The 14521-nt window shown below is 44.6% G+C and overlaps 1 protein-coding gene across 1 annotated transcript in view; it reads left to right on the forward strand.

The window, feature by feature from the left end:
* The window catches only part of TM9SF3 (transmembrane 9 superfamily member 3), an 82713-nt gene that overhangs the window by 14791 nt on the left and 53401 nt on the right, over positions 1–14521 (forward strand). The window contains exons 5-7 of the mRNA XM_085881674.1: positions 48–125; positions 1836–1967; positions 5601–5767. Of these exons, the coding sequence (XP_085737800.1) occupies positions 48–125; positions 1836–1967; positions 5601–5767 (377 nt within the window). The remainder of the gene's footprint in view (positions 1–47; positions 126–1835; positions 1968–5600; positions 5768–14521) is intronic.

Here is a 14521-nt window from a genome sequence, read left to right on the forward strand (position 1 = left end):
TTGTCTGAGTTGAAATTTTGGTTTCAAACCTTGTGCTATATTTGCAGGTTAAGTGGAAAAAAGTTGGAGTGACATTTGATCATCGATTTGACAAGTACCTGGATCCCTCTTTTTTCCAACACCGTGTGAGTATTAAAATATTTTCGCACTCGTAAGTTGTATTGTTCGTTTTTTCTTTCCATCATTGTGTTTGTTAATTTAGGTTGATGGTAAATGTTTTGGTATAAATTTTTCCACTTACCATTTAATTTTGATTTTTTTTTTTTTAAACAAAATAAATACCATTGTAAATGCTTTGGGCATCTCTGAAAAGAGGAGGTGGGCAGTTAAAACACTATTTTTAATTGATAAATTTTAAAACGGCTTATTGTTTTCATTGTTATGTTCTATATGCCTGGTGTTGGCTCAATGGTTAGGGTGGTAGGCTTGGGACCTGAGGATCCTGAGTTGAAATCCCGCTTGGCTGTTGAATTAATACCAGGTGTGGTTGACTGCCTGTCGTCCTTCTGAGGTCGGCAAAATGAGTGCCAGCATGCTGATATCCTGTGTCGGAGTGGCAATCTGTCCAGGATTGTGCCAAATGACCAAGGAAACTGCTTCGGCAGCACCAACACTCTGTATTGAGCGTGGTCCCAATGGATGGATGGATGGATTGTTTTGGTCTATTGTATTTTCTGGGTGTGCTCTGGCTTTCAAAAGGAATTAGCCACTGTGGCTAATCCAGGTTTAGAATGACTAGCCACAGGAGAAAGGAAATAGCCACATATTTTATTCAAAAGTTTTTTTTTTTTAGCAATATGAAATAAGTTAATTTTAAGGTGGATGTGTGAGTTTTTGATGGGTGAGGTTGGTTGGATGTGTGAGTTTTATGGGTGAGGTTGGTTGGATGAGTGAGTTGGATTGTTCAGATTGGTTGGATGAGTGAGTTTGACGTGTGAGATTGGTTGAATGAACGACCATCAGGGGAGGTGGTGATTGTGAGGGATGGTGGTGGTGATTGTGTGTGTGTGTGTGTGTGTGTGTGTGTGTGTGTGTGTGTGTGTGTGTGTGTGTGGAGGGGGGGTATGGTTGTTGTGCCTATAGTGGGGGATGGGGGTAGTTGTGGACCAGGATTGGACCAACCTCATGCCATTCAAACTCACTCATCCAACCAATCTCACCCAACGACTTCACTCATCCAATCTCACACATCAAACTCGCTCATCCAACCAAACTCACTCATACAGCCAATCTCACCCATCAACTTCACTCATCCAACCAACCAGTTACCCATCAAACTCTCTCGTACTACTACTGATTGTGTCAAAACTCACCTGGCAACCACTGACCCAACGAAGCATGTTGCGCCGAAGCATTCCGGCAAAAAAATATTTTTTTCAAAAAAATGAAAATAAAATTTTGAGACTAGAATCATGGGAATCATGCGTAATTTTGGTGGATTATTTTTTTTTTATTTTTTTACTTGAAACTAGTTTAAAACTACTAAAGTTAGTATATATAAGCTTGTACGAAATCACGCGTGATTCCTGTAGTCAAAACATACAAAATGGCGGCCGTCTCAACGAAGGTTGAATTCTGTGCTAAAATCACCCAAAATTCGTCTAAAACTGGTAAAAAAAAAACAAAAACACGAAAACATGGATTAGCCACAGTGGCTTATGGGTGGTTTAAAATATTAGCCACAGGTAAGGGGGATTCGCCCTGTGGCGACGTGGCAAGCGGCAGCGCACACCCAGATTTTGTTGTTGGAAAAAGTGGCAGGAGTAAATAGTGCTGTTTGAATATGTGGATTTGTGCTATATTACTAATTTTACTCTCGCTTTGACTGCAATCAGATACACTGGTTTTCCATCTTTAACTCATTCATGATGGTGATCTTTCTGGTTGGTTTGGTGTCCATGATCCTAATGCGCACTCTGAGAAAGGACTTCGCACGATACAGCAAGGAAGAAGAGATGGATGACATGGTGAGCTCTTTTCATGCTGCTACATTCATTATTCTTTTATTGGAACTCAGGGAGACTCGCACCACTAGATGGCAATGTTTCCATGTGGATTCTGCAGTTGGGTATAACTGATTGCCTTAGTTCGAATGCACTTGTTAAAAAAAAAAGTCGAAATTTTGACCAAATGTAAGACTTGACGGACTTTAAGAATTGCTTTTTTTTTCTTTTTATTCAGTACTGACCAATCAATGTATTTGATATAAATTTTATATTTATCACCAAATGTAATTTTTTTCTCTACATTCACTTCAAATCAAATTTTTTTTTTTTTTGTGTTGACATCATGATGGCACTTTGGATTATTTAATGGGGTTTGATGTCATGGTCAGTTGTAATACTGTGTGTGTGTGTGTGTGTGTGTGTGTGTGTGTGTGTGTGTGTGTGTGTGTGTGTGTGTGTGTGTGTGTGTGTGTGTGTGTGTGTGTGTGTGTGTGTGTGTGTGTGTGTGTGTGTGTGTGTGTGTGTGTGTGTGTGTGTGTGTGTGTGTGTGTGTGTGTGTGTGTTAAAATCTTTCCCTTATTTCCCACTTTTAAATATTTTTTTTTCCTATTCCCATAACCTCACAGCCTGTTTTTCTCAGTGTGGCCATCTGACTTTGGATGCTCAGCTTATTTTCCCCTCGAGCACACATTACAGTACTATGTTCAACATGCTGATCACAGTTAACTTCAGGGTGAATTGTCAAACATTTGTAGTCATGTTTTTTTCATCGATTTAAAATTTTTTTAATCACCTTTCCATTGCTACCCATGAACAGACAGAAAAAAAATAACTGGCATATACATGAACATGTTGAAATTGATATGGGCAACCCATCTGCAAAACAAATTGTCTGTGGGGAGCAGGTTTTACTTTGTTCCATTAAATTAGAAGCAATTAGAAATTACCTGTTACTTCTCATAAAGGATTGGGCAAAGAAGTAGTGTGAATACATTTGAGCTCACAAGTGTGCGTTCAACATCTGATTTGAATATAAACTCGCATTGGTGCGTCGCATGTGGGACGTTGCATCTCAAAGTGAACAGTCCCTTGGATACCCATCTACCGGCATTAGTTGGTGGACATTGAAGAACCCATGGTGTCCTTCATCAAGAGGAGGTGAGTTATGACTGGTACCCCAAACAGATTCTAAGTGCAGCATCAGGCCTGGCTAGCTGGTTGTGAAAGACTTGGGCCAAAACCTTTCCCGAGCCAAACCCCCAAGAAGATGGGAATAATTGGGTTGTTTAATAAGTCGTGATAAACTTTTAAAAGTTTGATGGAAAATAAACAATCGTCATGGATTGTGATCTTGCCAGTTTTGTGAATTATCGTGGTTTTGCAAAATAATTGTAACTTTTGATTTGAATCTAACAATTGCAATTTCAATGGCCAATAAAAGGTGGTGATTTGCCAATAAAAGGTTTCTAAAGCCTATGTTTGCTGACATTACCAGTTGTAGCAGCTGGTGCTGCTTTATGCAATGGGCTGTTCTGTTTTTTTTGGTTTTTTTTGGTAGTTGTGTTTTCCTCCCCCCCCCCTCCCTCATCCCCTCTCTCCTGCTCCCCATAGATTGTAACTTAGCCAGTTTACCCATTTCGTGTTTCTCTATCACATATATATATATATATATATATATATATATATATATATATATATATATATATATATATATATATATATAAATAATGGAGAAACACTAAATGGGTAAACTGGCTATGTATAGATATACACATATACACAGTTAAGCCCCAAATTATTCATACCCTAACCAACTTTGGAGTATTTTGAATCATGTTATTTGAGGAATGAGATTTTTTCTGGCTTAAGTAACATAAGAATGTGACACACAGCTGAAAGAATCACTGCAAGAAACATTTCAAGAAATACATTGTTTCGGGGGTATTTTATTGATAGATTTACAAAAAAATGTCATGTCCAGAATTATTCATACCCAAGTTTATATCAGTTCAAAGTCACATTCAGTAATCAATGGAAAAGCCTCTGTTTGTGATTACAGCCTCCAAACGGTTTTTATACCTGCTCACAAGGTTTTTTTCATGTCTCTACAGGGATTTTGGCCCACTCCTTCGCAAAGGTCTCCAGGTCTTTGAGGTTGGAAGGCTTCCTTGCCATCACTCCGGTCTTGAGCTCCCTCCACAGATTCTTGATTGGGTTGAGGTCTGGACTTTGGCTTGGCCACTCTAGAACGTCTACATCATTATCCTGGAACCATTTCTTGACTGACTTGGCAGTGTGTTTTGGATCGTTGTCCTGCTGATGCATCCAATGCTCCCCGAGGTGAAATTTCTCTGCGGACTGTTTGATGTTTTCCTCAAGGATCTTGATGTACTGCTCCTTTTTCATGATGCCATCCACTTTGACGAGATTGCCGAGCCCACTGGGTGAGAAACATCCTCAAAGCATTATGCTCCCGCCTCCATGCTTGATGGTTGGGACTGTGTTCTTAGGGTTGTATGCTTCACCTTTCTTTCGCCAAACGAAAGCAACATCTCTGTGCCCAAAAAGCAAAATTTTCGTCTCATCCGACCACAGAACGAAGGACCAAAAGGTTGGATCTTTGTCCAGGTGAGCTTTTGCAAAGGCTAGACGAGCCTTTCTGTGCCTGGGATGGAGGAGTGGAGTCTTTCTTGGTCGGCGTCCATGGAGCCCCCCCTTGTGCAACGTCTGCTGGAGTGTCTGCCTTGATATCTTGGTCCCAGACTCGCCAAGGTTGTTCAGGAGAGCCTTAATAGTGATCAGTGGATTGTTGTTGGCCTATCGCCATACTTTTCTTGCCAGACGAGGCGACACCTTTGGCTTCCGACCACGTCCTTCAATGTTTTTTACAGTGTGAAACTCCTTGGACTTCCTAATTATGCTTTGTATGGTGGCAACTGGCACTCGGAACTGCTTCGAAATAGCTTTGTAGCCTTTCCCCTCCTTGTGAGCATTCACAATGCACAATCGAAGGTCCTCACTGACTTCTTTCTTCTTCGCCATGCTGACAATGACCTGAGAATGATTACATCAGCTCCCTTTAATTTATAGTCTAAAAGCAGAGTGTTGTTCCATAACATTCCTCACTGTACATTCAATACACCACATTTGTAACGCATTCAGATTGTATGCACACATCTTGGAATAATTGCATAACATTATAAAGAATCTTAGGAATATCAAAAGCATGTGCATTATCACAAACATTGACCTCAATTCTGAGACTTGGTACGAGGTATGAATAATTTTGGACAGGCATAAAAACAGAAATCTTAACATTTCTATTGTTATGCTAATAATGTTGAGCCAAAATATATGTGGATTTGTACATGCCAACTAAATGTCCTTGGGTGAAGTGAAAGTTCCACCACTCCAGCTTGTAGGTATGAGATAAATGCAAAACTCTCAGATTTTTCATGGGGTATGAATAATTTTCGGCTTAACTGTATATACACACAATTTCTTTGTTGCTTTGGAGAAGCGCTCACGCCCGAAACATCGCTTCACCTTCTTCTCCACAGCAGTTCGCATACCTCTCTCATTTGTTTGAGAAAATCCATTTACCTGTCATGATTTACGATTATTCATCACATAATGTAAATGTGTTGTCTGCAGGAACGAGATCTTGGTGATGAGTATGGCTGGAAGCAGGTGCACGGGGATGTGTTCAGGCCTGCAAGTAACCCAGTCATGTTTTCTGCCCTAATTGGCTCTGGTTACCAGGTCCTCTTTGTCTCTTTCGTCGTCATCATCATTGCCATATTTGGTGATCTTTACACTGAGTGAGCATTTACTTGGAACTATCACCACATTGAAAGTTACGATGCAACTGGCACAACGTATTGCTCATTCAACTTGCAAAAAGCTATTTATGTCCCATCCTTTCTTTTATTTTATTTATTTTAAGCGGTGAAATCGCTTCAATATTTGGCTTTTCCTTCCGTCCGTCTGTAAAAATGAAGAAGAAGAACCTCTACCCCCAGCGTATGTGATGCTAGGTGGTCTACAAGGGTAATTCTAATGTGTTTCATTCATTTCTAGGCTCTGCATATTTCATCTTTCTATAATTCCAGCAGTGTGTGTGTGTGTCCGCTGTTTCTCGACAACCACTGGTCTGATCTAATTGAAGCTTGCCAGGTATATTGCTGGGGACCTGAGTATGTGCCTTTTCAAGGTTTGATATTAATCGGACAAGTGCTTCCCAAGTTATGGGCATTTATTTACCAACAATGACAGGACGTGTTGCTGCGTAGGCATGGCCGATGGGGGATAGATTCTCAGCCGCATTCCCTATTACATCTTACAACGTACGGACTTCCTGATAGTGATGACTTACTGTATTCTAATAATTTCTCTATCGTATGCGCATTTATCGATAAACACAATGCCCCAATGCAGTCGTCGTCTACGAGAGCGAAGGAACGGCCTGTGTGTTTGTTTGAAAAAAAACTTTTTTCTTTTTTTTTTCTCTTCTCTTCTCTTTGTGTTTTTCCTTGCGATGACATTGCAAAAAGGCAAAATGCGTTGGCGCTAATTGAATAATTGGCCATTAAATCTATATTGCGAATAATCGTAACTGCGATATGTGAACTTCCGGGCCACGCACGTACGTGCCCACGAAAGCGAAGGAACAGCCTGTGTGGTTGTTGTTTCTGGCTCGCGGTTTGAAACTTTTTTTGTTTCCTCGTACGGCCACGCACGTACGGCCACGCGAGAGCAAAGGAACGGCCTGTGTGGTTGTTTTCTGGCTCGTGGATTGAGAGTTTAAAAATTTTTTTATTTTTTTTTGCACATACGGCCACACGCGCACGGGCACGTACTAGTATTTAAAAATGCCAAACTGAATCGTTTCCTTCAGACACTGGTATGATTTTTTTCATTCAGTGAGGACTTCCAACACAGTTGATACCGCTTCCTACCCTTCTCATCCAGGTTAATCTGATTGTTTTAAGTTTAACATTTCTCATCCATCCCTCAGAAATTAATTAGGTGCATTTAAAAATTTTGGTTTTCAACATTGCAATTAAAAATAATGAATGCTGGTGCATTTCAAATTTGTCTGTGAATTGCACCAGTGGATATGATGTTCACATCTGATTGCTTTGGATTCGCACAAATTAATCATTTTGGTGCTAGGCCGGACCATGTGTCGCAAGTTTTGGATACTTGTCAGTAGTTTTGCATGTTGTGCTATTGACAATTTTTTTTTCCAACCAAAACAAATTCTACATCGAGTCATTAAAAAAAAAAAACTAGCAAGTTTCCCCATGCACACGCGAAATTCCAAACAGGGAATGGATGGTAAAATGTAAATGGTGTCTTCTGTCATCCAGCCGGCAAGATGGGAACAGCAGTTTGCATTTGTTGCGACATCTGATGCAATTTAAATGCTCTTGTGGTGGTGAGATGCATCATTTGAAACTCAGGTCAGGTGTGGGAGCATGTGCCAGAACAGCGCGTCGCTGCGTCCACTTTCCGCCGGTACTCCAGGGGCCTCCGTCTGGCCATCCCCCAGGCAGATGCCAGGCCCATCCCCATCTCCTTGAGATGATGGTCAACCTGTTGCAACCACGAGGCATGTGGTCGGCCCACTGGCCTCCTCCACTCATGAGACTCCCTCGCTGAGGGAATCTGGTGAGCAGGATCAGCGTTAGGAAAACGAGCCACATGTGCATACAGCCGCAACTGACGCTCACGGACTATGCAGGTAACAAATCTCATCCGAGTCTCTCTCAGCAACCGCTCGTTGGACACAAAATCCAACCAGCGATAGCCAAGGATTCTCCGAAGAGACCTGGTACCAAAGGAATTAAGTCTCCGTCTCAGATCCTTGGTCAGAGTCCAAGTCTCGCATCCATAGAGCAAGACTGGAAGTACCAAGGACCTGAAGACTCGGACTTTCGTCCTCCCGCACAGGTACCGGCAGCGCCACACCCCATGATCCAGTGAATCCATGACTCCCCAGGCCTGACCCAGACGTCTATTGACCTCTGACTCACAGCCAGCAGAGACATGAATATCACTGCCAAGGTAAGTGAATCTCTCCACGACCTCAACATCCTCACCACAAACAGACACAGACAGGACAGCAGCATCCAAGATGTCACCGAAAGCCTGGATCATAGTTTTGACCCAAGAAACCCGTAATCCCAGCAGCTCCGACTCCTCTTTCAGCACCCCGAGAGCCCCCAAAAGGATGTCTAAAGTCTCCGCAAAGATGACTGCATCATCTGCAAAATCAAGGTTCGAGATCTTGACAATCCCAAACGATGCACCGCAGCTTGATCTCTCCGACATCCTCCCTAAAATCCAGTCCATACAAGTGCTGAAAAGTGTGGGGGCCAGTACACACCCCTGACGAACTCCAGTAACAACTGGAAATAAGTCAGAGATGGTACCACCACACTTCACAGCACTCTCAGTACCAGAGTAGAGTTCAGACATCAGATCGATCAGTTTTGGTGGCACCCCACGAAGACCAAGAATCCTCCAGAGGACATCCCGATTCACTGAATCGAACGCTTTACAGAGATCAACATAGGCTGCAAGCAGCCCCTGCCGAAACTCTCGTCTGCGTTCGGTGAGGACACGAACGGCAAGGATACGGTCAATCGTTGACCTCTTTGGTGTAAAGCCTGACTGCTCAAGCAGATGGTGGCGAACCCTATCAAGAATTATCCGAGCAAAGACCTTGCCGGGCACTGAGAGCAGCGTCACCCCTCGTTAGTTGTTGCAGTCTTGGCGATCACCCTTCCCTTTCCAGAGAGGGACAACAAGGCTCCTCTTCCAGTCAGTTGGGATGATGCCTGTGTTCCAGGCAGAGCACAAAACTGCATGCAACGACACGACTGCAGCATTTCCACCAGCCTTGAGAAGTTCAGCATGGATGCCACAGATCCCTGGAGCTTTGCCCCGTTTCAACTGGTTCACCGCAGCCCGTGTTTCCACAAGCGAAGGTGGATCACAGTTGATTCGAGGGTCAGCAACAGGGATTGTAACACCCTTGACGTCCAACTCGACAGCTGGGGGATCAGCCTGGTACAACCGCTCAAAATATCCGGCCCAGCGGGCCTTCACTTTAGACTCCTCTGTCAAGAGCCTTCTACTCTCTGCTCGAACTGCAGTGCTCCGAGGGATGGGCTTGGATGAACGCAATGCGCGAATTCCCCTGTAAGCGGGACGAGAATCACCTGTCCACAGGTGATGCTCTACCCCCTCACAGATTCCTCGCACAAAGGCCTCCTTGTCCACCCTCAGTGCACGTACCGTTTTATGCCTCGGCTCCCTGAACAGCTCAGCTCTGCCATTCAGCCTGGCCCTGCGACTGGTCAATGGTATCCAGTGTCCCTTGAGAGACAAAATTCTTCTTTGCCCTGCGGTGAGCTCCAAGACATCCACCGGCAACATCAAGGACGGTGGTCTTGAAGGCACTCCACAACTCTTCAGGACCCCCCAAAGCACCCAGACCCCCCAAGTGTCCACTCAGCCTGTTCGCAAACTCCTCAGCTACTCTCTCATCCCTGAGCTTGCCAACATCCAGCCTAGGCTGGGATGGTACCATTCTCCAGGATTTAAGGTGCAGCTTTAGAGTTGCTACAACAAGCCTGTGGTCAGTATTGAGGAACTGAGTACTCCGGTAGACCCTGCAGTTCTGGAGCATCCTCCAACGACCGTCAATGAGGACATGGTCAATCTCCTTTGCCACACCCCCAGCGTTGGAATACCAAGTCCAGCGATGAGCTTGTGGGCGCTGAAACCATGAACCAGCCACCCTAAGTCCATGACTTCTTGCAAAGTCAAGGAACTTAGTGCTATTCTGGTTCATAGTTCCTGACCCATGGGGACCAACACATGTCTCATAACCATCCCTATCAGTTCCAGTCGATGCATTGAAATCCCCCAAGACAAGAAGTGTATCTCGTCTGGGGCACTGATCTGATCAACAACAGACTCGAGCGTGGCATAGAATGCATCCTTCACGGTGAGATCACTCGCCTCAGTCGGAGCATAAACAGAGACCAGGGAAATGACACCGAAGAAGTGACGAATCCTTAATCTCATAATACGCTCGTTGACCAGTGTTACCTCAATTATCATTGGGGTCAGCTTATTGGACACAGCTACAGCAACTCCTTGGGTATGGTAACCATCAGAGCGACCAGACCAATAGTAGGTGTAACCACCCACCATTATCTCGCCGCAATCTGGTCTCCGAACCTCAGAGAGAGCTGCAATCCCAATGTCCAAACGCTTGAGCTCAGATGATAACAGAGACAGGTGATCATTCTCTCTTCGGGATAGGACATTCCAGGCACCCACCCGAAGGAACTGCCTCAGGTTAACCCAAGGAGACCGCCGTCTGGTGGACGACACCTCAGCACCACTCCGACACACTCTCCCGCAATCTGACCCAGGGATGTTACCCCGTGGTTTCCCTCCTGCTTGAAATTTGAAACTGCTTGGTGAATTTAAATGCAAATAACGAATCGAACACATTGGGAAAAAATTGATATCAGGTTATTCGAGACTTAGCAAAATTTGAAAACGCTGCAATATATATATATATATATATATATATATATATATATATATATTTATATATATATATATATATATATATATATATATATATATATATTTATATATATGTATATATGTGTGTGTGTATAATATATTTATATATGTATATATTCTGGACCGGAGGTCAGTGGCGAGGAACGGCCGCCAGGTGGAGCAGTAGAGCCGTCTCCCTCCGAACACCCGGAATTGCAGGTCGGATCGCCAAACTCCGAAGGTCACGGGTCACTTAAGGACCGTGCTCGCCAATTCTTTGACGGCGTGGGGTAGGGTTAATAGCCAAATTTCAATATACCTAAGTACCCATGTCGTGAAATTACCGGGGAAGTCACACCCTCAACGGAACAATTGGGGGGTTTATTTGTAATGGTGCAGGGGAGCACAAAAAGAGCAGAGTTAAACAGACTATCAAGAAGGAATGCAAGTAATGTACAAGGCACTTAAACAATCGTTACTTATAGACTGGGCCCACAGACACACACGCACACACCCAAAATAAATGGTGGCCGCGGCCTTTTTATGGCCCTTCAACTTGGGAGGGAAGGCGAGCTGAGGGCAAGAGTCTGCACCTGTCTTCCTCATGCAGTCTGGTTGAGCTGGCTCGGCGGGACTCGAAACCACCGCCTCAACGCAGCACCAAGCACCAGGGACGAGGGATAGAGCGACAGACGCCAGCGAGCACGAAGGCGGACGAGGCGAGAGACGACGAGGCGACAGGCCGATCAAGGCCAAAAAAGCTTCCAGACGGATCAGACGACACCAGGTGAGGCAGACCCAGCCAGCATCATCACCCTGACCGTTCTTCGTTCCTCTCGTGAGGTGGGAGGGATTTTTTCCCTGGCCACTCGCCTCCTGATTGGACGGTTGCGTCGCGCGATTCACTGGCTGTCCTTCATTGGACAGGCCCACGGTAGGCGGGGCAACTCCCACCATTCTGGGTGGAGTCCCGATCTGAGGCAATTGCAGCTCCGCCTACCTCCTCACCTAAGACCACATGCGTAATGGCGACCGGGTTGAGTGAGGGACGGGGCGGGTGAGACGCCTGCTCCTTACCGATTGGCTAAAGAGGGGGTCGGCCCCGCCCACGGTTGCGTTCGTCACGCATGCGCATGAGGGAGGGCGATGGTGGAAGAAGCGAAGGTGCACGTTGTTGTGTTTTATGTATAAATTCAAACTATAAAATAACTCGCAGCACACATACACTTATTCACCCATTAAACATAGTGATGGGACCCTAACTATAAACACATACCGAGATAACTGATCTATGGGGACTCTGGCTGTTGTGTGCGATGGCTTCCAGATTCGTAACACTACCTCCTCCCATTTTTACAGACTCTTCCCGAGTCGTCAAATTTTCATGTGGCATGCATGTGTAAGTTTTCCCCTCCTACGATTTACCTATGGATCCCTGAGTGCCACATTTTTTTTTATATGTGTCTCAAAAATAAATAACCCAGTGCGCTGCGTAACGAAACTATCAGTCTCACACGGACAACTTGACCAATATTGCTGGCGCAAGACAGACACACAGGTGGGTTAATAACTTATTTACAATTTCTAATATTTACACTAACCATGGCCCAGGACCTGTTATCGGTGGAAGGCACAACAAAGTCAACTGTTTGTGGCTTGAATGGAGTCTCTGGCACAGGAGAATGAATGGAGATGGACTGGATGCAAAACACAAATGAACGCACGGGCTGCTCAAATGCAGTCCTCGTGTATGGCTGCCTGCAGGGCAGTTTTTGCAAATGCACTGAAGATGGTCCTGGTGCACATAGTTGAGATGGTTGATGACATGGGAAATGCAACAAGGGCAGCAGCCATGGGGTCAAGGCAAAGGCAGGCAAATAAAGGCATGGCGAATGCGGACCTGCTTATGCAGCACAAACAGTCCGGCATATGAAGCTGGCCGGCTTCTGGTCTGGTCCGTGAGGTTCTGGAGGGAGTGCGGTGGTGCCAGTGTAACAGTTTAACTACCCCCCTCCCCCCTGGACAACTCCCCCCTCCCGGAGGGTACTTGTTCTGGGATTAAAAATAGAAAATGGATAAAAATAGTATGTAAAGAACATTAACACCGAGAGATATATTTTTCGTATAAATCTATTTTTGGCTATAGGGGGACAAGTTATCCAGGGAGGGGGGAGACTTATCCTAGGACAAGTACCCCCCCCCCGGGGGGGAAGTTGTCCAGGGGGCGACTTATCCTGTTACACTGGCTGCTCTGAGAACGGGCTCGGACCTACCCTACTGTCTCCACCCCAACCTATCGCCTTTGCCTGTCATTGTCCACACCCACTCCCTTAATTTGCAACAACAAAAATTTAGGCTTCCCCCCCCTTTTTTTTCTTTTTATTATTATTAATATTATTATTATTATTGTTTTTTCTTTATAATTGCTTTCGTTTTCAGCAATATAAAAGTATAAATATATACTTTTATATTTCATAGTTCAGCAGTATAAAAGTATATTTGTATATTTCAGTATAAAAGTATATTTCTATATAAAAGCAGTAAAAACTATATTTCAGCAGTATAAAAGCAATATAATTGCTTTTCTTTATAATTTCTAACTCCCATACTGTCTTTGTCTGGCTAGCCTATCCTACCTGCCTACTCCCCAACCCCTAAGATCCTTCTTGAGGGGAATAAGGAAGAGACAGGTGGATCTGTCTCGAGGCCCAATGGAGTCTCAGAATAACCTCCACAGATTTCAGCAATCTCACCAAAGTGAGTCCAGCGGCCTATGGAGAGCGAAGGGATGGATGGTGCGAAGGGGTACATTTCCTATTTACCCTAGCATTTATTAAACTTTAATCTAGCCCCGGGGCTTTTCAAAACGCCTGTCTCGTTCTAATATCCATGATTCCTGTTGCCTGTGTTGGTGTCCATTATCAATTTGGGCCCTGCCCACAAATTTTCTCTCATGCCCTTGCACAATTTTGTGGCTGGGCAGCGTGACTCACCTGGCAGGGATTCCCCGTCTGCCGAACTCAAACTATGGCTCCCCCGGGTCGCTGAGGCTGTCTCCAAGCCTACCTACTCCATATGAACGCGGGGGGGGGGGGGTGCCCTTCCTAGCATTGCCCCCCTTCCATGCCCACGTGGCATTTTGGTGCTCGGGGTCCCTTTCTGAGGGTCCCCTGCCCACTACACTATCCCGGTCCCTTGGACCCTTGTTCATTTTGTGCATTTAGTTGTTCATTTTCTTTCCGGATCTTTTCCATCTCAGTGGACTCGGATTTTGCTGTTTCCTTGAGTTGGTTAATTTCAAACTCATATTGTTTTTGTTTTCTACCCCACCGTCTCTCACGTTCTTCATTCTCCAATCTCGTCGTTTCTTTCAGTTGGTTGAGCTCCCTTTTCTGCTTCATTCCTTGTTCTTTCACTATCTCCGCACACTCCAACCTTGCTTTGGCTTCTAATCGTTTGATCTGCACAGTGTGGTTCCTTAACATTTCATTCTCCATTCTCTTTCTTTCCTCTCTCAACATCCTCAGCTCGTTTTGTAACCCCGTCTCTTTCTTTTGGTGTTTCCGTAACTCAGAAGCTTATTTTTTTTTTCTAATTCCTTCCTCATCGCCTCACACTCCAACCTTGCTTTGGCTTCTAACTGTTCGATTTGCACAGTGTGGTTCCTCAACGTTTCATTCTCTATTCTCTTTCTTTCCTCTCGAAACATCCTCAGCTTGTTTTGTAACCCCGTCTCTTTGTTTTGGTGTTTCAGTAACTCGGAAGCATTTTTTTCTAATTCCTTTCTCACCTCCACACACTCCAACCTTGCTTTGGCTTCTAACTGTTCGATCTGCACAGTGTGGTTCCTTAACGTTTCATTCTCCGTTCTGTTTCTTTCCTCTCTCAACATCCTCAGCTCGTTTTGTAATTCCGTCTCTTTGTCTTGTTTCTGTAACTCAGAAGCTTTCTTTTCTAACTCCTTTCTCAAATTGCATGCCTCC

This window comes from Eptatretus burgeri, chromosome 5 (genome assembly GCF_056783735.1).
Source record: "Eptatretus burgeri isolate ZD-2024b chromosome 5, Ebu_testis_v1, whole genome shotgun sequence".
In the NCBI taxonomy this organism is placed as follows: Eukaryota; Metazoa; Chordata; class Myxini; order Myxiniformes; family Myxinidae; genus Eptatretus; species Eptatretus burgeri.